At 38.2% G+C, this 25,278-nt stretch overlaps 5 protein-coding genes across 7 annotated transcripts in view; 1 reads left to right on the top strand and 4 right to left on the bottom strand.

Moving 5' to 3' along the window:
* Positions 1 to 1,473: 1,473 nt before the first annotated feature.
* On the bottom strand, positions 1,474 to 2,320 carry LOC143182619 (venom serine protease Bi-VSP-like). Its single transcript, XM_076383742.1, has 3 exons — positions 2,107 to 2,320; positions 1,908 to 2,039; positions 1,474 to 1,808 (listed from the first exon to the last, which is right to left on the bottom strand). Exons 1-2 carry the CDS (start codon positions 2,255 to 2,257, stop codon positions 1,966 to 1,968), a joined length of 225 nt encoding a protein of 74 aa, XP_076239857.1. The 5' UTR covers positions 2,258 to 2,320; the 3' UTR covers positions 1,474 to 1,808; positions 1,908 to 1,965.
* Positions 2,321 to 2,836: 516 nt separating this feature from the next.
* Positions 2,837 to 4,746, top strand: LOC143182617 (protein FAM162A). Of its 2 annotated transcripts, none has more exons than XM_076383738.1 (4): positions 2,837 to 2,991; positions 3,575 to 3,755; positions 3,839 to 3,932; positions 4,021 to 4,746. In XM_076383738.1, exons 2-4 carry the CDS (start codon positions 3,590 to 3,592, stop codon positions 4,241 to 4,243), a joined length of 483 nt encoding a protein of 160 aa, XP_076239853.1. In that variant the 5' UTR covers positions 2,837 to 2,991; positions 3,575 to 3,589; the 3' UTR covers positions 4,244 to 4,746. The 2 variants fall into 2 exon arrangements, with proteins under 2 accessions (XP_076239853.1, XP_076239854.1); XM_076383739.1 differs by having other exon boundaries at positions 2,843 to 2,991; positions 3,589 to 3,755.
* Ccdc58 (Coiled-coil domain-containing 58) lies at positions 4,680 to 6,316 on the bottom strand. 2 transcript variants are annotated; one of them, XM_076383741.1, is made up of 2 exons: positions 6,038 to 6,161; positions 4,680 to 5,233 (listed from the first exon to the last, which is right to left on the bottom strand). In XM_076383741.1, exon 2 carries the CDS (start codon positions 5,216 to 5,218, stop codon positions 4,847 to 4,849), a length of 372 nt encoding a protein of 123 aa, XP_076239856.1. In that variant the 5' UTR covers positions 5,219 to 5,233; positions 6,038 to 6,161; the 3' UTR covers positions 4,680 to 4,846. The 2 variants fall into 2 exon arrangements, with proteins under 2 accessions (XP_076239856.1, XP_076239855.1); XM_076383740.1 differs by lacking the exon at positions 6,038 to 6,161 and adding an exon at positions 6,177 to 6,316 and having other exon boundaries at positions 4,683 to 5,233.
* A 440-nt stretch (positions 6,317 to 6,756) lies between these two features.
* On the bottom strand, positions 6,757 to 9,119 carry LOC143182060 (N-acetylneuraminate lyase). The gene is made up of 10 exons (XM_076382802.1): positions 9,083 to 9,119; positions 8,813 to 8,954; positions 8,715 to 8,742; positions 8,611 to 8,672; positions 8,325 to 8,401; positions 8,075 to 8,220; positions 7,817 to 7,985; positions 7,547 to 7,692; positions 7,143 to 7,314; positions 6,757 to 6,917 (listed from the first exon to the last, which is right to left on the bottom strand). The coding sequence occupies exons 1-10, from the start codon at positions 9,117 to 9,119 to the stop codon at positions 6,766 to 6,768; spliced, it is 1,131 nt and encodes a 376-aa protein (XP_076238917.1). The 3' UTR covers positions 6,757 to 6,765.
* An 8,104-nt stretch (positions 9,120 to 17,223) lies between these two features.
* The window catches only part of LOC143182616 (1-phosphatidylinositol 4,5-bisphosphate phosphodiesterase epsilon-1), a 31,328-nt gene continuing 23,273 nt past the window's right edge, over positions 17,224 to 25,278 (bottom strand). Inside the window, exons 12-16 of the mRNA XM_076383737.1 lie at positions 21,673 to 21,897; positions 21,101 to 21,404; positions 19,428 to 19,782; positions 18,847 to 19,170; positions 17,224 to 18,762 (exon numbers count right to left, since the gene is read on the bottom strand). Coding sequence (XP_076239852.1) covers positions 17,259 to 18,762; positions 18,847 to 19,170; positions 19,428 to 19,782; positions 21,101 to 21,404; positions 21,673 to 21,897 — 2,712 coding nt within the window. The 3' untranslated portion in view covers positions 17,224 to 17,258. The remainder of the gene's footprint in view (positions 18,763 to 18,846; positions 19,171 to 19,427; positions 19,783 to 21,100; positions 21,405 to 21,672; positions 21,898 to 25,278) is intronic.

Here is a 25,278-nt window from a genome sequence, read left to right as displayed (position 1 = left end):
AAAAATTTTGTAAAGTGCTGCGCACGAAAATGGGAATTGACAGGTGGCGCCATCTAGCGGTGAAAGTTGGAACTAAAAATAAAATTTCTAATTTTAGTTCCGACTTTCACCGCTAGATGGCGCCACTTGTCAATTCCGAAAATGCTCCCCGCGAAAATGGGAATTGACAAGTGGCGCCACCTAGCGGTGGAAGTTGGAACTAAAAGAAGAAATGATATTTTTAGTTCGGCCCTGAGCCGCTAGATGGCGCCACTTGTCAATTCCCAAAAATTTTGTAAAGCGCTGCACACGAAAATGGGAATTGACAGGTGGCGCCATCTAGCGGCTCAGGGCCGAACTAAAAATATCATTTCTTCTTTTAGTTCCAACTTCCACCGCTAGGTGGCGCCACTTGTCAATTCCCATTTTCGCGGGGAGCATTTTCGGAATTGACAAGTGGCGCCATCTAGCGGTGAAAGTCGGAACTAAAATTAGAAATTTTATTTTTAGTTCCAACTTTCACCGCTAGATGGCGCCACCTGTCAATTCCCATTTTCGTGTGCAGCACTTTACAAAATTTTTGGGAATTGACAAGTGGCGCCATCTAGCGGTGGGCACCCCGAACTAAAAATATCATTTCTTATTTTAGTTCCAACTTCCACTGCTAGGTGGCGCCACTTGTCAATTCCCATTTTCGCGGGGAGCATTTTCGGAATTGACAAGTGGCGCCATCTAGCGGTGAAAGTCAGAACTAAAATTAGAAATTTTATTTTTAGTTCCAACTTTCACCGCTAGATGGCGCCACCTGTCAATTCCCATTTTCGTGCGCAGCACTTTACAAAATTTTTGGGAATTGACATGTGGCGCCATCTAGCGGTGGACACCCCGAACTAAAAATATCATTTCTTATTTTAGTTGCAACTTCCACCGCTAGGTGGCGCCACTTGTCAATTCCCATTTTTCGCGAGGTGCACTTCACAAATTTTTCGGGAATTGACAAGTGGCGCCATCTAGCGTTGGACACCTCGAACTAAAATATCGTTTCTTCTTTTAGTTCCAACTTTCACCGCTAGATGACGCCACTTATAAATTCCCTTTGTCGCGAGAAGCACTTTACGAAATTTTTGGGAATTGACAAGTAGTGCCATCTACTGTTGAAACATGGAACCATAGTTAAAATTTCCTATTTTATTTCTGACTTACCTGCATTAGAAGGCACCTCCTGCCGATTTAATGTTGATTTTGCTGAAATTGAGTTAACATTTTAAGGAGTAAGTGGGATAGGAGTGATGTAGGAGTGAAATTGAAACTATAAGTCTTTTAGAATAATAAATATACGATTTATTATGTAATAGTGTTACATATTAACTTACAGTGACATAGCTTTAGTTTTGTGTAATATAAAAAGTAAGTAAATGTTTACAAGCTCTAATTGAGTACTTACAGTTGGTAGGATACGTATTAACAATATTGAGAACATAGTTAAATAAATTATTTAGTGCTTCAGGGATTGTAAGCTGAAGCAATAGCTGTAACTATTTTATATGGCATTAAAGAAATAATACCATTACTGAATATCATTTTAGAATATGCTTAGTAGACCTCTACGTAATATTACATTTTCAAATTGTAATTACATACATGAAGTAATAAATTATTACTCTATTGCAACGATGAAGTGATGAAGTCGAGGTAAGTACTCAGTGACACGAGTGTAGAGTGTAGACACCAGGATATCCAGGCTCGGCGCATTTGTAACCATAAGATGCAACTCCGATCTGATGAAGTGTCCTCTTTTGTGGCAACATCAGTGGTCCTTTACTGTCACCCTATAGATATTTATAAATAAGGAAGCAATACTTATATTATCCATGCTCTCTAGATTACACAGAAGATCAACTTATGATTATTAAAAATTAATGACTCACCTGGTAAGCATCTTTCCCACCACGAGCATATCCAGCGCAGAGCGACTGGGAACTTGGACTAAGCGTCTTTGCAAGCTTGATTAGTAACTACTGACAGCTGTGTTTCCAGTAGATTTTCGCTGGCTGGCTCCTCTGTAAAAGAAAACATTAGAAACTTAAGAGAGATGAGATAATAGTATAAAGGAAAAGAATTACTCACGTGTCTCGATTACTCCACAACCAGGGATGAAGGGATACGTTCGATAAAAGTCTTTGGTTCGCAGGGAATCATCCATCGGGAGACAAATGGGGTATAGATGTTCTGAAAATATTTGAATATTAAATTCTCTTGTGCTTTCACCCTTAACCATTATAAATATTAATAATTTCCAATAAGGAAAAGACCAGATCAGTGATCAACATCTCAAGCAAGACCTAACAAACTACTTGTTCTTTAATATCCTTAGCTTTTGAAAGTATATTACTTATCAGAGAACAGTACCTCCTACGCCAGTCTAAGCACAGTTATATCGTTCACATATGCATTTACTTTATATCCAGAGTGAATTATTTTAAGTCAACACGTATTTGGTGCAAAGCTGTAATTAAATTTTATTCTATTCTTACTACAGTGATGCTATTATTGCTTACCATGCTCTGGTGGTCTTTCTAGTTAACAGTTTCAATTCCTACCACAGTGGTGCTGTTATTGTCTTCCAGAATCTAGTGGTTACCTTCCTAGTTAGTAGTTTTAATTCTAACCACAGTGGTGCTATTATCACCTTCCATACTTTGGTGGTAACGTTGCGAGTTTCTAGTAAGCAGTTTAAATTCCTGCCATAGTAGTGCTATTATCGCTTGCCATATTCTATTGATGACATTGAATGTGACTAGTAGCAGTGTTTGCAAATTCTTAGAATGGATTCACGAAAAAAATATATTGTATGAATATCTACACGTATATTTAATTAATGGTTTAGGTATAAACTATATCTTGTGTGTGATATAAGGAAAGTATCGCAGCGCAATACATTAGTAGTAAAGTAGCAAGTGAAAAGAGGGGAAATTTTCTCTGCTAAATTTTGACAAGTGACAATCATCGAATGTAAGTGATCACGCCTAGTTCAATAGATAAATTTGATATTTTTGGACTTGATAAATTGAAAATTTCACAAGTGGGTGAAATTTGAACCGGATATTGCATAGCACGAATAAATTAAACATAAGTACAGAAAAAATATGAACCAACTAATTGTGTTATACTGTTCAGTGAAGGTCAATGCGTAACTGTCGAAATGTATTTCTAGAGATTTTGTTATAAATATGTTTTATTTATAGACTTAAACCAATAAAGATTGCCTGATAGTATTTAAACACGTGACTTTGTCATGTGCTAATGCAACCGAAATATAAAATATTTGAACACAATTTTACTGTTATTATTTATTTAATTAAGAGTAGTAATTTTTAATATCTATTGGTTTTATAATAAATTACTGAAAATATAAATGTTAATATTTCTATGACATTCCCAATACCTTTTGAAACTTAAATAACAAGTTACTCTAACAGTGAGTAATATAATTAACACTGATATGATACTTGTTATGCTAGTATTGCTAGTAAAAAATAATTATTTTAATTGGAAGTAATATTGATTCTATACTTATTACTTTGTTATATTATAGAAATATAAGTGTAGAATGTTGGGTGCAAGGTTGATAAGGCAACTTAGATTGCCTAGAACAAGGCAATTAAATTGTACCTCTATAAAAGGAAATAAATCTGAATCTAATGAACCATTACCAAAACCAAGTAATCCATTACCAACTACAAAGTCTGAAGAGTCTGCTGAGGCTTCTGCAATAGGTAAGATATACTTTATAAATTTTTTGTTGAAATAAAATCTTTTGTGGATAAATTGAAGAAATTAAACTTTTTGTACATTTTAGGAGCACCAGTCCGCCATGTAACTAATTTTGATAGAAGATTATTAGTATGGGTCAAACGTTATCCTAGCATGGATCAAGTTCCAGATCGAGTAACGTAAGTAAATATATAAAGTCAAGTAAAACCTATAAGATTATATTAGTTTTTTACAAAAATTTCTATATGAATTATTATTTATCTTTAGATTGGAGTGTATGCAGAAAGCACATACTAGGGCAAGAATCAAAGTGTGTAATATGATGATTGTCTTTGCTATAATTGGTTTTATTTTATCTTCTATGCAAGGGAAACGTGAAATAGCATCTGGACGAAATATATTAATAGACAGACTGAAGCATATGGAAAAACTGCAGGAGCAAGGTAAAATAGAAGCTGCTGCTGCTGCTGAAGCTGCTAAAAAGTCATGAAAAAACATTTTCTTTAATAATGTATAAAATGCATATTTTTATATGCATTTTAAATTGTAGAAACAATTTCTTATTTAGCTCTGATTTTAAAGCTTGTGAAATTTAAAAAATCTCATGGATACTCTGCTATAAGATTGCTCTGAATAAAATTTTTTTTTAAAGTATATAGTAACAAACAGATATTCATATTTGTAAATTGATATTTCTAAGATATTAGCATTAAAAAACAGAAGATGCAGATGCATAAAATATACTACAATAGAAATTTTCGAATATTTATTTAATAAATGGTTGTGTATTATGTGTTAATGCACCTTGAAATTTCCATACTGTTTCTGTTATTTATGTGACAGAATTACTGTGGATTATGGATAATGTGAATAGATTATACAAACATTATAAAAGATGATTTAATGATATTCTTCGTAATAACAAATTGTAATTATTTTTTTAGAAACACTGTAACTATATTTATAATAAATGTGTCTAATTACATTTTGTTACATTCATTGTCAGGCTATAATAACCCCTACTAGTTATAAATGCAATCATATTTATAATAGTGAATGTTTTTTAGCCATATGTAAAATTGATAATACAAATTTAAGTTTTTATATTTGATGGTTTATAAAAACTACGGCACCTTTCATAATATACTTGAATTGTACGTTTTTTTACAACTTCTTCAACACTTAATTCTGATTGCAATAACCGCAATGTACTCTGTTCTTTTCTCAATGTTTTCAGAAGTTCTGGACTATCATTACCACTATCTCTTTGATCTTTTAATTGCTTTAGTTTATCTTTGGATGCATTTAAACACCTGGTAATGGCCATTTCCCTTTTCTTATGACCTGACTGAATTTGTTCATATAAATCCTTACATTTCTCAGTAGGATCAATTTGGGCTTTAAAAGATTCTGTTGGAATTGTTGTATTCAGCATATAAATAATTTTATCATCAATTTGTCGCATTTTTTGTAATGTATCCTGAAATAAAACAAATATCTTCATTTAAAACAATTAAAGGAATGTTTTAATATTACAAATAAAGTAATTAAATTTATGTTTCATTGTATCATTTTATTTTCATCATACAAAGTAGATTTCTTTCAGTTTAAATACTTCAAACTAATATTTAATATAAACAATGTATAGATTATACACTTTAATTGGAGTACAATGACTCCAATAAGTTTATACATTATTATTTTGAATACCTTGAAGTAAAAACATAAATGAAAAACCTATTGTACATATTCAGCATGTATTAATTAATAATATTATCTATAGTAGCTATCAGTTTTGATCCTTTTGTGGAGAAGGTATAAAAAAATGTCTTAACTATCATGAGAGAATTCTACACCTTTGGATCGGTGAAGATCTATCAAGAAACCTGGTTCCAAAATTGTTTTTCATAAACTTTTTGAAGGTCAAAAAAACAAAAGTAAATGGAAACTATCAGATTGCAGCCCATGATCCCTTTTGCAAGCTTGTTCCTCTCAACGAGTACAATAAAATTCGATCTTCAAAAAGTCGATGAAGAACATTTCGCGACAAGGTTTTTTAATAGATCTTCACCGATCCAAAGGTGCAGAATTCTTCCATGATAGACAACATTTTTATGCACCCTCTACATGTGAGAAACCTAACCTAAGCCGAAATCTTGAAGCAAATTCTTAGTCACGTGTTGTGTTGGTATTTTATATCCTTTTTATATTAACTGTCAAATACTTTTGTTATTCGAATATTTTCCGTTAAATCTACTATTACATAAACCATCGCATAACCTACATTACGTTCCTCACGAGCTACAACAACTTTATAAAAATCTGAGATGTGACTCGAAAAGGTATCGATTAAAATAAAATAAGTACTCAGAGAAAATCAAAAACTAATGCATTTCTGTTACTTTCATTTATCAGAATAATACCTGAAACTCTAAAAAATCACCGCATTCAACACTCATGCCTGCCATACTTGCTAAATCGAGACTTCGAGAGTCGATACTGTTCAAGACTAATCGAGACTTCGAGACTATCGAATGTTAGTTACGCAGGCGCGTTGTAGGCGGCCATTGGATTTAACGTGGAGTTCGTTCGCAGCGTCGTTTCAACGATTTTTGATTACTAATAATTTGATAATTATTATACCAATTATCGCCTAAAAGTAAATAGAAGACTCATTTATCGTTCTAGTCAGCGAATATACATACTAATGGTACGGTTTCAACTTTCTTAACTATTTATACGAAGAGATACAAACCTATAGATACTTCTTAAATAAAGTAGTTTTTTTTTATTGAAAATGAATTCTTACATAAAAATTTGTAGGAAATATTGCAGGAGGAAAAGGACGGCTCATTTGTATGCTGTAGATAAGTCCTAAATATGTAAAATATTCATTCGGGATAAGACGCTTCCTCCAACCTCCTCATAACTTAATGGCGCGAAAATTTGAATTCGGAATAATGGACTGTTGCTCCGCCATTCGTGAGTCTATATTTTTTCACACTTAAAATATTACATTTTTACTTGCAATCCTATGTCATGCAAACCTTTCGCCATTGATGTTTTAATTTCTGATGACAAAACCTTTAAGGGTGGGCGTACAGGTCCAACATTAACATTAGTTAGTAAAGACATTGCTGTCTTCATAGTTTCCACCCAGTTACCTATTATTTAATATTAAAGTCATTATCTATACTTTTTAATATCTAATTACTATTATTATTATTAATAATTACTATTATTATAATAATATTAATATAATTTAATAATAGTGATATAATTATTATTATATTAATATTAATAAATTTAGTGATAGTACTTAAATATTATTATTAATAATAATAGTAAGTTTTCTAAATATTGAAATCAGTAATAACTAGTAGATTTACCGTATTTTGCAATAGCAATGACAGCTTTTGTCAGTCGTTCTTGCGTTTGCCTTACTTCTATGGTTTTTCCTGCCTTACTTTGCTCACGAATCTGAAGCGACAATTCTGGAAGCATATTCATGGTTGTCGCTATGAAAGAGTCCATTCCCAATGCACAAGCTGGGCTCAGCAACTGAAACAAGTTGCAAAGTTTGTCAGATTAAGAGAATTTATTAAAGAAATTAGATATCGAATCAATGTACAGGGTGATCAGTTTAATTGGAAACCCTTTAATGAATGCTGGTAGCACTTACAAAGCTAACAGTATCTAGAATAAATGCTATTGATACTCGACGGGTTTCTAGATAAATTGATCACTATGTAACTATAGAAAAGACTATAGAAACTTAAATGGCGAAAGGTACTTGATCGTTTCCAAGGAAAATCACATATTTCTTATTGTCAGCGTGCAGTGCCTGAGCGCCTTCTTCCAAATTGTTGGAAGTGAACTTTATACCCACGAAACTTGGTACTTGCTCACCAAGAGATTCGAGAAATTGTCCCATGTGTACTGAAAAACCGATCATAACAAGCAATTTAATATATTTTAATTTTCAACTAAATTTTTTATCGAAAGTTGTATCTAAAACATTTCAGTAGAAACTAGAGAGATTATTGAAAATTTATTTACTAACCGTTAACGTTGGTTAACATCGGGATGTGATAATACAAAAGTGGCGTATTTGGTGCCGCTTCGCCAACTAATTTTAAATATTCAGTTAATTGCTCGGTGGTCGTCGGTTTGAAGTACAACTCTGGCAGGCAGAGTATGGAATCTGCCTTGATACTTTCAGCATGTTTCGCCTTTGAGGAACGAGTTGAGAATATTTAACTCGATTTGAAAGAGTCAGAGCGTGAATATTGTTAAATTAAAACGTAAAATTTATACGTACAAGCTGGAGGACATCTGGGAGTGGTGCACCACCTACTTGAACCATTAGATGCTGTTTCGTGGTTTTCACAGCCTTTGCCCATTCCTCGGCTACCACTTTCCTTTCACTAACTGACATAGATGTACCTTCCCCAGTCGTTCCATTTACTGTTAATTAACGATTACGTTTGAACAGCTCGATAATCCACGCACAGCCGAATCATGATCAAAGAAGAGTAATTTAGATAAATTGAAATGTAAATTTCACTTACTGAGAACACCAGTGATTTGTTTCTTGGCTAGGAAGTCAGCATATTGTGGAATGATTGACAAATTTAAAGATCTCGTGCTGTAACAAATGAAAAGAACGAATCAATTTCGCTCTATTCTTCAATTTTACCAATCTAGAATTTTCTTATTTTTTACCTATTTAAATTTAGAATTAGAATCTCAGAAAAAGGTAACTAAAATTTGTTGGATTTTATAGTAAAGAATATATAAAACACTTTGCACGCAAAAAATTGATATTTCACTTACTGTATGCATATTAGATACTACCTGTCGTTATTAAATGGTGTGAACGCAGGGACGATAAGTCCTCTGAATGTGAATGGTAGTCTCTAAAAATGAGAAATCCAATTTTTATTCTTGTCGATGGACACAGTAGAGCCGCTCAGGCACTGATCGCTACTTTAATATTTCAAATCGCATGTATTTCTATCTGTGACCATGTAATTCGTGTCTGTGGAACGTATTGCACAGTAGAATTGTTTCTACTGATCTGAAACGTGACTGGAGACAAGGTGGCACGGATAATAGGAGTTTACCGACATTTCTGTTTGCTAATAATTTCTTATTCCAATGATAGAAGTCACTATATTCAGCAAAGCAAATGGAAGCACCTGTTCACTTCAATATTTCTGACGTTCAGAGAATTATAATTTTTTCAGCTATTCGTGCCTCAATTTTCGTCTCCCATTCGTGACCACAGACACGATTTCCATTAGTCTTTATTTATCCGACTGATTACTTAATAATTCATTTAAATTCGTATTTATGGAATTCATTTAAAATTTAATATCACTTGTCAATTTTTAATTCATGATGTTATTTATATGTATGCATATATTAATTCACGGTAAGATATACTATTTATGTACTATGGTAATATTTTCTAAAGTACAGAAAATAATATAATATATACTATTAAAATTGTTTTCGTAATTTATTAAGATGTTTCATATTAGAGCGATGTAAATTTTAATTTGCAAGTGTTACTCAGAGATTTATGAAACTTTTTATGTGGCTACGTACCGCCATCGTGTAACGATATGTGAACTCGTGCAGAGCTAAATCGTGTACTGTTTAAAATTGCACGATGAGGAGTATTTTTACGGTGGTATTGATAAGATTGTCTCCGGTTCATATCAAGCATCGCACGTCGCTTGTTTACCGATGCTTGGAATCGTACTTATCCATGCATATCGCTGTCTATTTATCTCCCCTTTAGTGGAACTTTTTTTGGCGTGAAATTTATGAGATGTTTTCAGATTCATGCCATAACTATTATTAACAAACATCTTGATGGTAAACATGGTAATCCTGTACAGGGATTGCCTACTCCTAGGCGTTTTTCACCCAAGTTTTGAAACCATCACTTTGACTTAGCACGTTATGCAATAAGTTCACTATAAAATTTTTATCACTGTGGCAGTGGCTTCATCTTAAAATAGAGATTATTTTGAATTTGTTTTTGTGTATATTTTATACTTGTTCTTTTTCTTTTAGTCAACTGTCCATATAATTTTTTGTTAATGCACTTTGTAATTTTGTGTGATAAAGGGGTATTCTAGTCTAGACTGCAAGTTTTCAAATGTTCTTTGGCATATATTTTTGTATGGTAACACACTTTTGTATCAGATTTTTTCGTATATTTTTTGCCTATGTTTAAGAAGTATACGCAATTTTTTTAATGTAAAAATACCGAAAATTGTGAGAGATATTCAATGATATTCACAATGATTATTATTTTTGCAAAAATTGTCACCTCCATATGGGTAACATGGCAGTCAACGTGCTAAGTATTCGAAATTATCACCGAACTTTCCTCAATTTTAGAATACCTTACAAAAAAATCTTAAAAAGAGAACTTAATGGTTGGTAAATGACAAGGCTCTCAATTATTTATAAAAATGTTTCTCATGTTTATTTACATGTAGATTTTCTTTGTATTAACAATGCTGACAGTACAGTAACACAGCATCGCATCGATGAATTATACATAAGACTTTAAGATGGCCGCATGCGTCTTCCTCTTCTGTTTTTATTACGTGCACGTTTGTCCCTCGGAAAACGAGAACGAAGAATCTACTCGATAGTTTACACAATAACGCCAAAGAGAGAGAATCCTATGTAATCTTTACTCACTACTCATTGTCGCCTCTGTCGTATTTTTCTTCCCTCTTCGCCATATTGAACAGAATCTCTACTACGATCGTTTTCTGGGGCGTTCACTGGCAAAAGAATCCCTCGTTTATCGTTAACCCTTCATCTAGCCTCGCGTTCCTCGAGATCGTTAGACCGGACGTGACGTCACGGCGAACGTGGTAACTACTACTTAATACAGCGAACCGCCTTGGCGAACAACCCCTTCAAATAATGACTCTCGTGATTACAATCTACGAAGAAACTCGTCTAACGTATATTCTCGCCGTTAATATAATTAGCATGGTTATTTATTCTCTTCCTCGCCTCTATGCTCGCCCCTTGACAGAGCTTTCGTCAGTGAACCAAAAGAACGTTACGATTTATTTACACGCGAAACGATGACGATCGATAGGGAAACCATAGCTGCAGGAACTGAAGCATCACAGCGACATTCACAGAATCGTTTAATGATAGGAACAAATTAAAGGACGACTGGAATTGCGTATGGACATTTGCGAGTGGCGCTCGGAGGTTCACGTGATCGCGCGAGGCGACAAAAATATATTTCACGCGATCGGTTCTGGCGTAGATTGCGTGGCAGAAACGTCTTCCAGAAGAATTGACGAGCTCGCGGGTTAGATACTAGGTTTGTGGCACGAGATCGAACCGTTCGCTTTCTATCTAGCAGGGTGATCGATACGCCCTCGATATCGACACGCTGTTCTAATCGAGAATTCATTCGAGCACGTTCATTTTCGAGAACAGCGTTAACACGCAGAGAATACAATTTTTAGGTGATTACGTAACCAGGAGACAGTGAATGCAGTTTGAATAGAAAATTATGATTGTAGAAAAGTTGCATTCTTTTTATTATTGTCATTGAAATAAATAATTCTGATAGTGTACTTTATATTTGACGAAGATTAAGGGGAGAAACGAATGGAAAATTTCAATGGTTTGAATAATGGGCGGTTTAATTAAGGTAAATGCTAATTTAATTAAGAGACTGTACCTGTAGGTGAATTCTTATTGGAGTTTTCGTTGCGAAAGAAGGAAACCCCTTGGAAATTGAAATTAAAGCTGAAAGGTACGATCGCCCTTCGCCCTGCTTTGAACTTGTTGCATCCTCTAGCTGGTTACGTTAACAAATCGATTAACTAATTGTACACGCGACCCAATATCAACCAATCGCGACGACCTAAATTTACTGACGATGCACCGAAAAAAGCCATCGATCAGAATGCAGTGGAAACGGACTGCATTCCTTCATTAGATTCATATCTATATTTATGTATGTAATATGTATATTTACGTATGTTAAATGATACATACATGTATATGTATATCGTAAAATTCACACTTATGAAAAAGACAGTTTGCGTGTTTCAATTAGATTAGACTAACAGAGGTGGCCAGGCCAGCCTGGCCACACGGCAGAAACCTTTTCTTAAACTATTTTCTTTCTATCAACTGCTTTTAGTTCAATATTATCATTATTATTAGCATCTTTTTCCTGTCTGTCTTTGGCTTCAGAATTGCGCCCCGTACAAAAGTGCAGCGTATAGTTCATAGCTGTTAAAAGTAACGTGGTACCTCTAAATTCGACGACAATCGCCCTTCTGGAGGTTTCATTATCTCATTAATGCAAAAACGCAAAAGAATTCCATATATTATTTCCTCTTCGCCATTTCGTATACTCTGTTTTAATTTCAATTTTCCACTCTATCATACAGCAAATAAAAATTCTCATATTTCAAGTTATCCTCCATACGATCAATTCTCAATTAAAATTTTCAATATTCTTTTTCATATCGCGAAATTTCATAAAAGGTCATGTTCCCTGATAATTGGTATATCATCCAGCAATCAGAAACAATTGTCATCAAATTGCCATGGTACTTTCGAACGCATGCATACAACAGTATGTCCTGTATATTTGATACGTATCCATGCACAGATATATATCCTCGCACGTGTACGCAGAAGACGCATATAATTAATCCCATTTACTTATCCGTTTAGACATATTTGTTACGTGCACAGTGCTTAATGTAACAGCTACTGAAAAAAAAACTCCACGGATATGTACAATAGGGATATGCCCGATCGATACAAGGGTATATAATTTCTTTCGCAGGCGCACGTCGCGTTTCGCCTGTTCCTCCTCTTCGAATTCGATTCGATCAAAAAGGATAATCGAGTTGGCTCAATTTCACGGCCGTCCTCTCGTTTCGCTCAGAGACTCTAGATAATCTGCTAATTTCGTGTAGAATGAATCCAAAATATTCAACATTTCTATGCTCATTTTCTCTCCTTTAAGAGAAGCATTATCCCTGGTCAAAAATTTTCGACCAAACGCAACAATACGAAGTTAATTAAAAATATCGTAATCTTTGAAAGTGTAAGATACTACTCCAAACTCATCTAATATTCCTATATGCTTTACATTCATAATATAGCATTCTACATTTCATACATTACAATATTTTGAAATAACTTCATAGTGTAGGGTTTGATCGAAAACATTTTGCCAGGGTAATATCGTTTTCAAATACTTTGAGATTTGAAGAGAAATATTTTTGTACTTCTTTGAAAGATGGGTCTATGTCTTAAGTATACAGGGTGATCAATTTAACTGGAAAGCTTCTAATGAGTGTTGGCAGAACGTACAATGCTAACAGCATTTAAAATAAATTCTATCAACACTCAGAGGGTTTCCATTAAAACTGATCACCTTGTAGTGGAACCTGTATCTATATTTCTACAGGTGAAACAGGGTAAAAAAATGATAGCAGAATACCAGTAAATGCGTTTTAACTAAGACAGATTTCATGTGATGAAATAATTACGTGAGCCTTAGTATCTGTTTCTGCTCCACACTGACAATCTTCGCGCGTAATTCGAAACTCGATTGCGTCTTTTTAAATCTCGTCGAATATCGATGTCGCTCTCTCCTCGTCTCCTCTGATCCCCCACTACGTTTTTTGTTCTTACCATTTGCTTATTTGTCGACGAAAAGACAAACTTAATACTGCATCGTTCGCGTTGAAAATGACCCTCGGCGGGCTCGTTCGAAAATATGCTTAATGAGAATGGTCCCAAAAGTGTTTTTCCCTTTTTGAGAAGTTAGTCGTTCCTTTTCGATCGGATGCAACGTGGTTTTTCGTTTGAGACATTTAACAAACACCTTCCGAGGTCGGCTAGAAAGAAGGGTGCTCCCCGAGCACAAGCGCCGTTACGATCGAGACCCAACGTTTCGACGAAATCAATTCTATGTTGCCAGCAACAAGCGAAAAGAGAGCGATCTTAAAGTAATTCGATATTGAAAGGAGTCGAACGACTATTTGTAGCGCCATTAACAAGGTGGTATTCTCGCAACTGTCCTGCTTCTTCAGTTTCCATCGGTAACTTCGTAGCGACGCGAATGCTTTGAAAAAGTTTAATAACAAACAGCAGCACAATTTTTAGTAACCTCGCTGCTTTATAAGATTCGAAAGACGTTCCTCATTTTTCCTTTAAGTCGACGATACATTCTCGATACGGGGGTTTTCTCCGAGACCCAAGGAGCATCGAAACGAACTATAACAATTAATTATCGTTATTAGTAGCCATTGTTTACCCCTATGTACATAATGTCCCGTGATATTCTGTCGTACTACTACGTAAATACTGCTCTGGCTGTTAGGTTTTTATATAAAATCTCGACTTATGAAACAGTGATATAACAGTAGATACCTTATTTATAATTAAATAGAACAATATCCGTCTGGTGAAATTAATATAAGCTGCGTGACGTAAATTGGATTATCAAGCACGTAAATGTCATGTAAATACTTATCAAAATGTATGCACAGCTTTTTCGCGAAGTATTTATGAAATATATTACGCTTGGAATCTCGTCTGGTGATCAGTCACTTTTTAACGCGACACGGAGATCACTTCTAATCATAGATTCAAAGTCTTGTGAATGGATATGTTGAATTTGTTCAATTTTCCTGTAGAAAGTCCATGAGACGTTTGTACCGATCGTGGGTACGAGATATGTGAAGGAAGTGGTGTCCAAAAATATATTAATGGCTGCTCAGTAACGTCACGAAATTTTTAAACCTTTTTACTGGCAATTTTACGTTCATTTTATTTTAATCTCTGACCTTTGACGAGAATAATGAAATAGCGACAGTAAATTCGATTGCATTTCCAAAATTACAGTGTATGTACTTAGTTTGGAGGAAGATCATTAATTACAGTGACTCACAGGCTCGTTCAGAATGTTAATTAATTATGAAACTCACTGTGCCACGTTTTCCCTGTCATCCCCAATTCTGGGACGTTATAATTTCAAGCCTTCTTGGACGAATTTGTGAGTCAAAGTTCTGAGGTCAAAGCCAGTTCGTTGAAGCTTTTAAGCTTCATGGAAGACGAAGGGAAACGCGTTCGTGACGCCTCTGACTCGCGGATAGATAGACTCAGTGTCGTCCTTTTCGCTAATATTTGTGCCTATTGTATATAGAACTGTCCTGTGAAAAATTAGGCTGAAGGCACCGATGAAAAATATCGATAAGATTGGTGCACTGTCTCGAGAGTGAAGTGAACGATCGACGACGCTCCTTGGTCTCGTATTTACAATCTACAAGTAATATACTCGCTTATAACAGTTCAGGGTTAAGGGGAGCAACGATTTGTAAAAGTAACATCGATCTACCATCTGTCCTATCGTCCCTCTCTTTTCTCAGTATCAACAATATTATAATAAATACAACTTCTAAAAGGTAGAAGTGCAATTTTATCACGTTCCAGCTTGCCCTGAATTCTTATCTGCAAAGAGTATCGCTGATAACACTCGCGTACTGTTGCTGAAAGGAAGAATAGTTCGAACTGTAAATAAATTTTTCCTGAGCATTATTGGCGATACTAGCTAGTTACAGATAAAATAATTAAGATAGGTTGGAACGTGGCAAGGTTGAACCTCTCCTGTAAAGTAGCATAATGACTTCACGCGCGTCAAGATGATCTTGTCTGATCATGATGCTCGATTAGATACAGTAATTAACGGAGAAGATAGTGTGATATAATAGTATGTACAATTATCACTCGCGCTGCGTTCTCGTATCTAATGAATGATAAACCAGTCTCCGTACGAAATTCGCGCAATCCTCGGTGAATATGCAAATAATACTGTTTCTTCTTCTCTTTACTCTCTCCTTTTTTTTTAATCGTGGTAATAAGTAATGTTCACTCTTCGTTACGATTTTGAGTATGCACTTTGTCCCATGACGATTCGCTTTGATAGAGCGCGGTCATCTAATCGTGGAGTCTCGTGTTATATATGTAAATTAATGCAGATACACCATATTCGAAGTATACCTTTGCACGTCGATAATAGAGCTTGACTAGACGTTCTCATTCGTCATCTCAAGGTGAGAAATCCTTGGGTCAGTTTTTATTTTAAAAAATATTGGCTTCTTTCTCTAGATAAACTTAATCTTATCGGTGAATCAGTGATAGAAAAAATTGGATATGAATATGTAGGTGGAAGAAGTAGATCCTTTTTTTCTGTGTTTTTTTAAGAATATTTTTTGTGAAAAAGAAAAGATCATGCAGCGTACTTCGCGTCAGAAGAAACTTATCTGAGAAATGATATTTTATAAAAATTGGAAAGTTAAAAAGCAATTTGTGTGTAGCGAAAAAAATTAATAATTATTGTCATCGAGTTTTGTCGATTACAAATAGTAGAAAATTAAGAGAAAAATTATTCTTCGTTTCAATTTTCGTATTTTGTTCAATTAATATTTTGTGAGTGAAGATTTTCTGAGTGTTAGCTGCACGATCGTTTAGTTGAGCATTATAGTGAATAAAAAAAATGTTTACAGACAAGTCAGGTACTCAAAGTGCAAGCGTTCAATTACTCGAGGGGGTGGCAAGTAAATGTTTATAAAAAAGAATCAGGTCCCGGTGTGAATTGCATCGATATTAGAAGTTGATGTCTGGCTTCGTTTATCAAAAGAAAGCGATTAGATTAATCGGTTATCTTCGTCAATCTTTCCCCTTCTTTTAATTTTTCTGAATTTTCTCACCGATCATTGATAAATTCACCGAAGCCCTCCTACTTGCATAGAATATAAATATATACACGAGTATTAAAATATATCGTTTAGAAATATATCGTATAAAAAAATACGAAGAAACAACAAAAACAGTTAATTTGTTCGAAGCAAAGTTAATTCAGTGAATATTCTTGGAACTCCATATCCTCTTCAACATTTTGTACGTTCAGTATCGATATGACTAGAAAAGTATGGCGACTGCGAAATTCGTGAATCGTCACGGACTATCATCTCTCATTAGCAATAATTATTTTCATTTTACAACAAACAAAAACAACATACTTTCGTCCTGATACTGTCGACACGATTACTCGAACATAATTTAACTTCTCTCATATCATCGAAGCTATCCCAGCTCCCAATCACATGTTACACGACATCACGTCCAATCAAACTCTGTCTGAACCGATTATACTAATCGCGAACACTATCCGAAGACCCAAATACTTACTCACGCAGTGTCGAATACAATTAGGCGTCTGTCTTCCTTGTCCTATTGTTGCTGATTGTTGGATGAAGCTTTCTAAAGCGCTAAAGTTCTTCCAGATCTCCCTGATGAGTTTCCAGGTTGTTGCTTCAGCTAGTTGACACGTCAGCAAATGATGACACCACAATTTACGGTTCGTTTCTCCGAGCGGCGAAGATCGATGATATCGACGTCGCCCGTGACTGCCACTATGACTTCCAGACCCTCAGCTTCCTCAAAGACACCTTCTTCAAGTGCAGAGCAGCATTCAGGATGTCCGACTCGCGAGTGTCCTCCCCATCAGAGTGTACCTCTCTTCTGCGACCAGGCATCAGCAGACGGTGCCTGAGTCCTTTAGAAGTGGGATCAGACAGCGCCTCAGACACAGGAACCTTCTCCTTGCTGGACCCTGGTAGAGAGACAGACCTGCCCACAGAGAAACCCTTGCTGATCCTGTCCAAAGTCGCTGGCAGCAGGTGCCTCCTGGGAATAGCCTGCTCCCTTTCCCTCAAGATGAATCTTCCCAGAGTCTTCCAGAAGGCCTGGGTACTGTACACGTTCTCATCGTCGCGTAGGACTCTCAGCTGACGACTGCCACTGCCGACAGCTCCAGTGCCTCCCCACTCCAGTTCCTCCACCAGAGCAAACTTCATAGGGTCCTCCATCCTCCTAGCTTTCACCAAAGCTTGAGCCAAGACGTCCTGAGCCGAACTGCTCACAGGGACTCGAAGTATCGCGTAGGGTATATCTGGTGAAACGTTGTAGATGCAAACTAGGAAAGTGTCAGCTTCGTCCCAGATGTGGGTCGAGGTGTCCCTCTCCGAGTCGAGCTTCGAGTGACCTGCTGTGCTTCTGATGGACGCCAGCCAGGCTCTGCTGCTGGGATCGTCTCCCACTCTCTTTAACAGGAAGCGACCCTGGCCTTTCCAGAGGGCCTGCGCCTGTAGAGGGTGCTCTGTTGGGTCCAGCACTCTCTGAGTGGGTAGCTCCTCCCTGTCCCTCTTCTCCCAGCCCCTGGACACCTCTTCGACGAGAATATACTCGTCGACGCGGTCCGCGGATATCCCAGCTTTCTGAAGAGCCTGAAGCATCACCTCCTGGGTCGTGCTCTCCTGAGTCACCTTCAGGATAGTGTATGGTTCGTCAGGTATCACATGGTAGACCATCAGGAAGAACATCCTTCTCTTCAGTGTCACTCCACCTAACCCAGGATCCACAGTGGTCAGCTTCTCTGGCTCCTTTCCTGACGAAGGTTTCTTCGACGACTCCTTGTGGTCGCGACAGCAGGTGTTGTAGTCGAGACTCTCCTCCTCCAGGCGGGAATAGATGAACAGGGTGGACAGGGCTAGCGGTTTGTTCTTGCTAGAACGCAGGCGCACGTGTCTGTAACCTGGTCTCAGGCATTTCAGAGGGATCACTCTCTGGGCGATCAGATGATGGGAGCTCGCCTCGACTATACCGAAGCGCAGGAAGGCCAGGTCCTTGAACATCACTTGGAAGCAGAACTTCTCATTCCAGATGGGATTCAGGGCGTTGCTCTGTATGATTTTCGTTTTATGCTTGGCACAGTCGATGGGAATGCCCACCAGCTCGATTTCTACGTAGGTACTGGCTACGAAATTCGTCGGGGAGACGTACTGCCCAGAGACAACTGACAAAGTCAGGTGGGCCGAGTGCAGACCATCGAATTCCTTGTCCCAGGGGTTGAAACGCCTGGAAGATCAATTTAAGCGACTACTTTAGAAATCTGTTTAATTCTTAATTTCTTCTGCAAGTTCTGTGTATTATCATACATACCTATACATCATGTGGCCCTTGTCCCACATCACAGAAGGCTTCCTCACGTATCCACACTGTCCATTCTGCTCAAACATCGCAGCGTTCAGGTTCAAGCCAGCGTCGTCAGTCTGGTAATTCAGGGCTACCATCTGAATACCAAAAGCCCAGAAGATCACAGGGTTGAAGTTCGTCGAATCGATACGCATTCCAGCTGGGTATGTTCGAATCAGCTGAGTCTCTGCATGTGCAACAACACCTAGAGGTTGCTTCCTGCAGATCTTCTTAGCCGTGCTCTCGTTTAGAGACGAGCATTGGAAGCAGGCTGGCACTCCTCGGTTCGATCTAAAACATTTCACAGTTTGTTAGAGAAACTACTTAGTGTCTAGTAATCCCAGAAATAATGAAGTCTAAATCACAGCAGTTTCACAATCACAGAGCTCTAAAGCTGTAGAAGTTTTATCACTAAAACTGTTCAAGTTCTAACTCAGCGACTCTAGATCCAAGTTCAGTTTATAGGAGCCCTAAACTCGCACAAGTTCTAGCCATAATTCAGGCCTGTGTAACTGTAGTACCCTAGAAGCTACAAGCGTGAAACGAACCTAAAGAAATTATCGATGTTGCTGCCGCCACTGGCGAGCGACGCCGATGTCGATAGAGACTGTGGCGAGCCAGAGGAGCAGCCTATGGTGGTCGTGCCAATTCCAGCGATGCTGTGCCTCTGCACAGGCCCTGTGTGCGGCTGATGGCGTGTCTTACCAGTTGTAGTAGTTCCTGGAGTCGTGTTCAATCCGCGGAATTTAATCGCTTGCAAATAGATCACCAGGTCTGAGAGCTCCTTGGCGATCTGGCTGCTCTGCTTCTGGGCCTTGTCGTCGACCGCGGAGTCTGACTTTAATCGGCCGTGAGGAGCTTGTGTTCCTCCTAGGTATCTCTCGTAGCTGGAGATCGAGTTGTCTGGAAGATGAAAGTTTCGAGCTATGGATCCAAGTCATTCGACTTCTATTGAGTATTGAAAAAATTGTGACTTGTTTAAGCGATGATTCGTAAACTAAATCGAGGGAAAGAATATCAAGAAGCTGGGGATCGCTGGCTTTTATTTTCTCGACTGTTATTATTATATGATAATTACAGGGGGAAAGTATTGTTGTGGATCAAATTGTGAGCCTCCTGTTTTTTTATATTTCTTGATATTTTGAGGTCCCCTGAGTCCAAAAAAGTCACAAGAGTGATGAGGAAATTCTGTTCAAATTACTATTTGAATGTTTAAATTACATTCATGAATGTGGGGTATAAGACTGAATAGAGTAAAGCAGGGTGAAGTAGGCACCAGTTGGTTAGACCGCAGGAGGATTGCTCCAAGTTGTTCTCAAAGTGTATAAACTGTAGGTTTACCTCGACAATAAATTGACGGATAAGAAGTAATTATAACGAGTGGAATAACGACGAGCATTTTTAGAGCGCGTATTCGGGTTAAGCTGCGGCTTGGAAGAGATTAAGTGCTGTGGCTTCCGTGTCCCGAGCTACCGCTGGATTGCGATCAAACTTTCTCTCGTATTGTATCTTTATTAATTCGGTGCTCGTGACATCGATATAAGATCGGGATTGGATTAGGGCGAGATTAAGGTCAGGCTTGAATAAATGATGAGCAATTAAAAGTTCGAGAAGCAATTATGAAATGCCTTCGAAATTGATTGGAATTTAACAATTGTGCAGGCGCTGCTGGGGGGATTGTGGAAATTTGATCGGTAATAAGGGGACTCAAATAGCAATTAATTTCGATCAAACTTGTCAAAAATAGACGACCTTCGGTCTGTCGATAATTGAAATAGTGGAGATTAGATGGCGAGAAACTACAGTCGAGCTTTATTTATCTGAATACATTGGGGTGACAAGGCAGTTCACGGAACCGCATCGTTTAGATTTTAGATAGTGGAAGCTTCCCGAATTTCTCACTAACTAGAATTTTCCGTCCAAATAATTGGGGTTCATGCTCGAGTAACTAGATTCCACCCCTTGCCTATTTATTTGCTTGTTAATGTCTCGAAACGTGAGAATTTGGAAATAAAGTTGCGAGAACAGCGTTTCACTGATGCTTAAAAACTAATTTTAGTTAAACATTTTAACGAGAAGCTTAACAATCATTCAAACTACGAGAATTCAGAAGTTTAGTGAAGCAGTTGACCGATTTCTGTCAAAGATTTTTCTGTGCCATAATTTCTTTGAGTAGTGTATATCTCATAGTTAAAATATGATTGAGAAATATTCTAGTTACCATCGATGTTATCATCCTCGTCGTCGTCCTCCTCGTAGTCTTCGTCCTCGCTGAAATATTCAACGACGGAAGCGCTGCTCACGTCAGTGCGCATCTGCTTCATGGAGGACGCACGATCGCACATGAGCATCTTCCCGCGATGACCCAGGGGAGCGTGTGTCAGGGGGCCAGTGGGATCCACCACCAGTTTCTTGTTTTTAATTAGTATTCGGCGGCGCAGCTGCGATGGCGAGGGCAACTGGGGATCGTCGCCGAAATCGGTTTCAAACAAGAATTTCGTCACGAGCTTCTCGCCAAATACAGACTGAAACATTCGTACAAATTTCTCACTGTGTTTAGCATTCATATTGTTCGCAACATTTGAAATTTTATGGGAGTTTTGGGGAAAAGCAGCTTCCAATAATAAAGAGGATTGGAAGAGCTTCAAATGAAAAGTTATTGTATTATATTGTATATTAAATATTTTCGCAATAAATTATTATTTAATGGAGTACTTTCGAGAAGTGATTCACTTTATTCTAATGAATGAAATTTCCTTTGATAAATGTTATCGATAAAGGAAGCCACAGTACCTGGAAGATTTGGGCCATTCTGGCTTGTTGACTCTGGGAACAATGATTCTCAATAGAGAGGATCACTGGGTAGGGAGAACTGACGAAAGCGCTTCTTTCGATCGCTTCTACGACTGAACGGAATGGTATCTTGGTGGTGAAGGTGTGTCCATGGTAAATAACGGGAGTCCCATCATCGCCATCCCAGCAATCGAGTTCCACACACCTACATCCCGTTAGCAGAACCTGGAAAACGAATTTACTGTCACGCGGAGTATTGAAGCATTTCACAACGTGGATTGGAGTGTTCAGACAGGAATTTCACGACTTCGTGGAACACTTTGGATCCCCTATGTGACAGAAAAACGATCTGCGAAAAGCCACAGTTCCGAAGTGTTGAAATTGAAATAATTGCTCTTGATGATAAATACGGAATGAAAGGACACGAAATAAAAAGATATATTATACATTCCGCAGCAAATTAAAAGATCAACAACTTTGGGTTAAAATATTGTCCATGTTTGAGCTGCTGTAGCTCCGTCAAAAAAAATCGCAGGGAAGTGAGCCTGGTCTCGTTCTAAAGGCCAAAGCCTCTACTATAACTACCCTCAGTTGAATTTGTCGGAGAAAAATTCTTGACTTCGCGACACGCAGAGAAATAGAGGGTGGTTTTTCGCCGAAAGTTTGCCAACTTCAATCCTCCGTCAGGTGCTTTATAAATTTTTTCCGCGATACTTTCTGCACGTGTCTAGTAGCTAGAGCCCTTCCCTTTCGAACAAGACCTTGTCGAATGATCTGCGATTTTTTTTCGCCGAGATATCGCCCTCTGAATGAAAAGTGAGCCTACAGCCTCGGAATCAAGCAGTGATCCAGTGGTCGAGAAAGTAGTCAATCTTTGAGCTGCTGTAGCTCCGTCAAAAAAAATCGCAGGGAAGTGAGCCTGGTCTCGTTCTAAAGGCCAAAGCCTCTACTATAACTATCCTGAGTTGAATTTGTCGGAGAAAAAATCTTGACTTCGCGACACGCAGAGAAATAGAGGGTGGTTTTTCGCCGAAAGTTTGCCAACTTCAATCCTCTGTCAGGAGCTTGATAAATTTTTTCCGCGATATTTTCTGCACGTGTCTAGTCACTAGAGCCCTTCCCTTTCAAACAAGACCTTGTCGAATGATCTGCGATTTTTTTTCGCCGAGATATCGCTCTCTGAATGAAAAGTGAGCCTACAGCCTCGGAATCAAGCAGTGATCCAGTGGTCGAGAAAGTAGTCAATCTTTGAGCTGCTGTAGCTCCGTCAAAAAAAATCGCAGGGAAGTGAGCCTGGTCTCGTTCTAAAGGCCAAAGCCTCTACTATAACTACCCTCAGTTGAATTTGTCGGAGAAAAATTCTTGACTTCGCGACACGCAGAGAAATAGAGGGTGGTTTTTCGCCGAAAGTTTGCCAACTTCAATCCTCCGTCAGGTGCTTTATAAATTTTTTCCGCGATACTTTCTGCACGTGTCTAGTAGCTAGAGCCCTTCCCTTTCGAACAAGACCTTGTCGAATGATCTGCGATTTTTTTTCGCCGAGATATCGCCCTCTGAATGAAAAGTGAGCCTACAGCCTCGGAATCAAGCAGTGATCCAGAGGTCGAGAAAGTAGTCAATCTTTGAGCTGCTGTAGCTCCGTCAAAAAAAATCGCAGGGAAGTGAGCCTGGTCTCGTTCTAAAGGCCAAAGCCTCTACTATAACTACCCTGAGTTGAATTTGTCGGAGAAAAATTCTTGACTTCGCGACACGCAGAGAAATAGAGGGTGGTTTTTCGCCGAAAGTTTGCCAACTTCAATCCTCTGTCAGGAGCTTGATAAATTTTTTCCGCGATATTTTCTGCACGTGTCTAGTAGCTAGAGCCCTTCCCTTTCGAACAAGACCTTGTCGAATGATCTGCGATTTTTTTTCGCCGAGATATCGCCCTCTGAATGAAAAGTGAGCCTACAGCCTCGGAATCAAGCAGTGATCCAGTGGTCGAGAAAGTAGTCAATCTTTGAGCTGCTGTAGCTCCGTCAAAAAAAATCGCAGGGAAGTGAGCCTGGTCTCGTTCTAAAGGCCAAAGCCTCTACTATAACTATCCTGAGTTGAATTTGTCGGAGAAAAAATCTTGACTTCGCGACACGCAGAGAAATAGAGGGTGGTTTTTCGCCGAAAGTTTGCCAACTTCAATCCTCTGTCAGGAGCTTGATAAATTTTTTCCGCGATATTTTCTGCACGTGTCTAGTCACTAGAGCCCTTCCCTTTCAAACAAGACCTTGTCGAATGATCTGCGATTTTTTTTCGCCGAGATATCGCTCTCTGAATGAAAAGTGAGCCTACAGCCTCGGAATCAAGCAGTGATCCAGTGGTCGAGAAAGTAGTCAATCTTTGAGCTGCTGTAGCTCCGTCAAAAAAAATCGCAGGGAAGTGAGCCTGGTCTCGTTCTAAAGGCCAAAGCCTCTACTATAACTACCCTCAGTTGAATTTGTCGGAGAAAAATTCTTGACTTCGCGACACGCAGAGAAATAGAGGGTGGTTTTTCGCCGAAAGTTTGCCAACTTCAATCCTCCGTCAGGTGCTTTATAAATTTTTTCCGCGATACTTTCTGCACGTGTCTAGTAGCTAGAGCCCTTCCCTTTCGAACAAGACCTTGTCGAATGATCTGCGATTTTTTTTCGCCGAGATATCGCCCTCTGAATGAAAAGTGAGCCTACAGCCTCGGAATCAAGCAGTGATCCAGAGGTCGAGAAAGTAGTCAATCTTTGAGCTGCTGTAGCTCCGTCAAAAAAAATCGCAGGGAAGTGAGCCTGGTCTCGTTCTAAAGGCCAAAGCCTCTACTATAACTACCCTGAGTTGAATTTGTCGGACAAAAATTCTTGACTTCGCGACACGCAGAGAAATAGAGGGTGGTTTTTCGCCGAAAGTTTGCCAACTTCAATCCTCTGTCAGGAGCTTGATAAATTTTTTCCGCGATATTTTCTGCACGTGTCTAGTAGCTAGAGCCCTTCCCTTTCGAACAAGACCTTGTCGAATGATCTGCGATTTTGTTTCGCCGAGATATCGCCCTCTGAATGAAAAGTGAGCCTACAGCCTCGGAATCAAGCAGTGATCCAGTGGTCGAGAAAGTAGTCAATCTTTGAGCTGCTGTAGCTCCGTCAAAAAAAATCGCAGGGAAGTGAGCCTGGTCTCGTTCTAAAGGCCAAAGCCTCTACTATAACTACCCTCAGTTGAATTTGTCGGAGAAAAATTCTTGACTTCGCGACACGCAGAGAAATAGAGGGTGGTTTTTCGCCGAAAGTTTGCCAACTTCAATCCTCCGTCAGGTGCTTGATAAATTTTTTCCGCGATACTTTCTGCACGTGTCTAGTAGCTAGAACCCTTCCCTTTCGAACAAGACCTTGTCGAATGATCTGCGATTTTTTTTCGCCGAGATATCGCCCTCTGAATGAAAAGTGAGCCTACAGCCTCGGAATCAAGCAGTGATCCAGTGGTCGAGAAAGTAGTCAATCTTTGAGCTGCTGTAGCTCCGTCAAAAAAAATCGCAGGGAAGTGAGCCTGGTCTCGTTCTAAAGGCCAAAGCCTCTACTATAACTATCCTGAGTTGAATTTGTCGGAGAAAAAATC

This window comes from Calliopsis andreniformis, chromosome 8 (assembly GCF_051401765.1).
Source record: "Calliopsis andreniformis isolate RMS-2024a chromosome 8, iyCalAndr_principal, whole genome shotgun sequence".
NCBI classification, from domain to species: domain Eukaryota; kingdom Metazoa; phylum Arthropoda; class Insecta; order Hymenoptera; family Andrenidae; genus Calliopsis; species Calliopsis andreniformis.
This window is presented reverse-complemented; position numbering and strand designations above follow the sequence as displayed.

Bases quoted from the DNA above. Each gene is read 5' to 3' on its own strand.
- LOC143182619 (XM_076383742.1), bottom strand. From the start codon at position 2,257: ATGGTTAAGGGTGAAAGCACAAGAGAATTTAATATTCAAATATTTTCA. The intron at 2,040-2,106 runs GTGAGTAATTCT...TTTCTTTTACAG, and splicing joins TTGTGGAGTAATCGAGACAC to AGGAGCCAGCCAGCGAAAAT.
- LOC143182617 (XM_076383738.1), top strand. From the start codon at position 3,590: ATGTTGGGTGCAAGGTTGATAAGGCAACTTAGATTGCCTAGAACAAGG. The intron at 3,756-3,838 runs GTAAGATATACT...TGTACATTTTAG, and splicing joins TGCTGAGGCTTCTGCAATAG to GAGCACCAGTCCGCCATGTA. The intron at 3,933-4,020 runs GTAAGTAAATAT...ATTTATCTTTAG, and splicing joins CAAGTTCCAGATCGAGTAAC to ATTGGAGTGTATGCAGAAAG.
- Ccdc58 (XM_076383740.1), bottom strand. From the start codon at position 6,221: ATGGCAGGCATGAGTGTTGAATGCGGTGATTTTTTAGAGTTTCAG. The intron at 5,234-6,176 runs GTATTATTCTGA...GTTTTATTTCAG, and splicing joins GTGATTTTTTAGAGTTTCAG to GATACATTACAAAAAATGCG.
- LOC143182060 (XM_076382802.1), bottom strand. From the start codon at position 9,119: ATGAATTCCATAAATACGAATTTAAATGAATTATTAA. The intron at 8,955-9,082 runs GTAATCAGTCGG...TGAAGTGAACAG, and splicing joins GAATTTAAATGAATTATTAA to GTGCTTCCATTTGCTTTGCT. The intron at 8,673-8,714 runs GTGTCCATCGAC...TCTCATTTTTAG, and splicing joins AGTGCCTGAGCGGCTCTACT to AGACTACCATTCACATTCAG.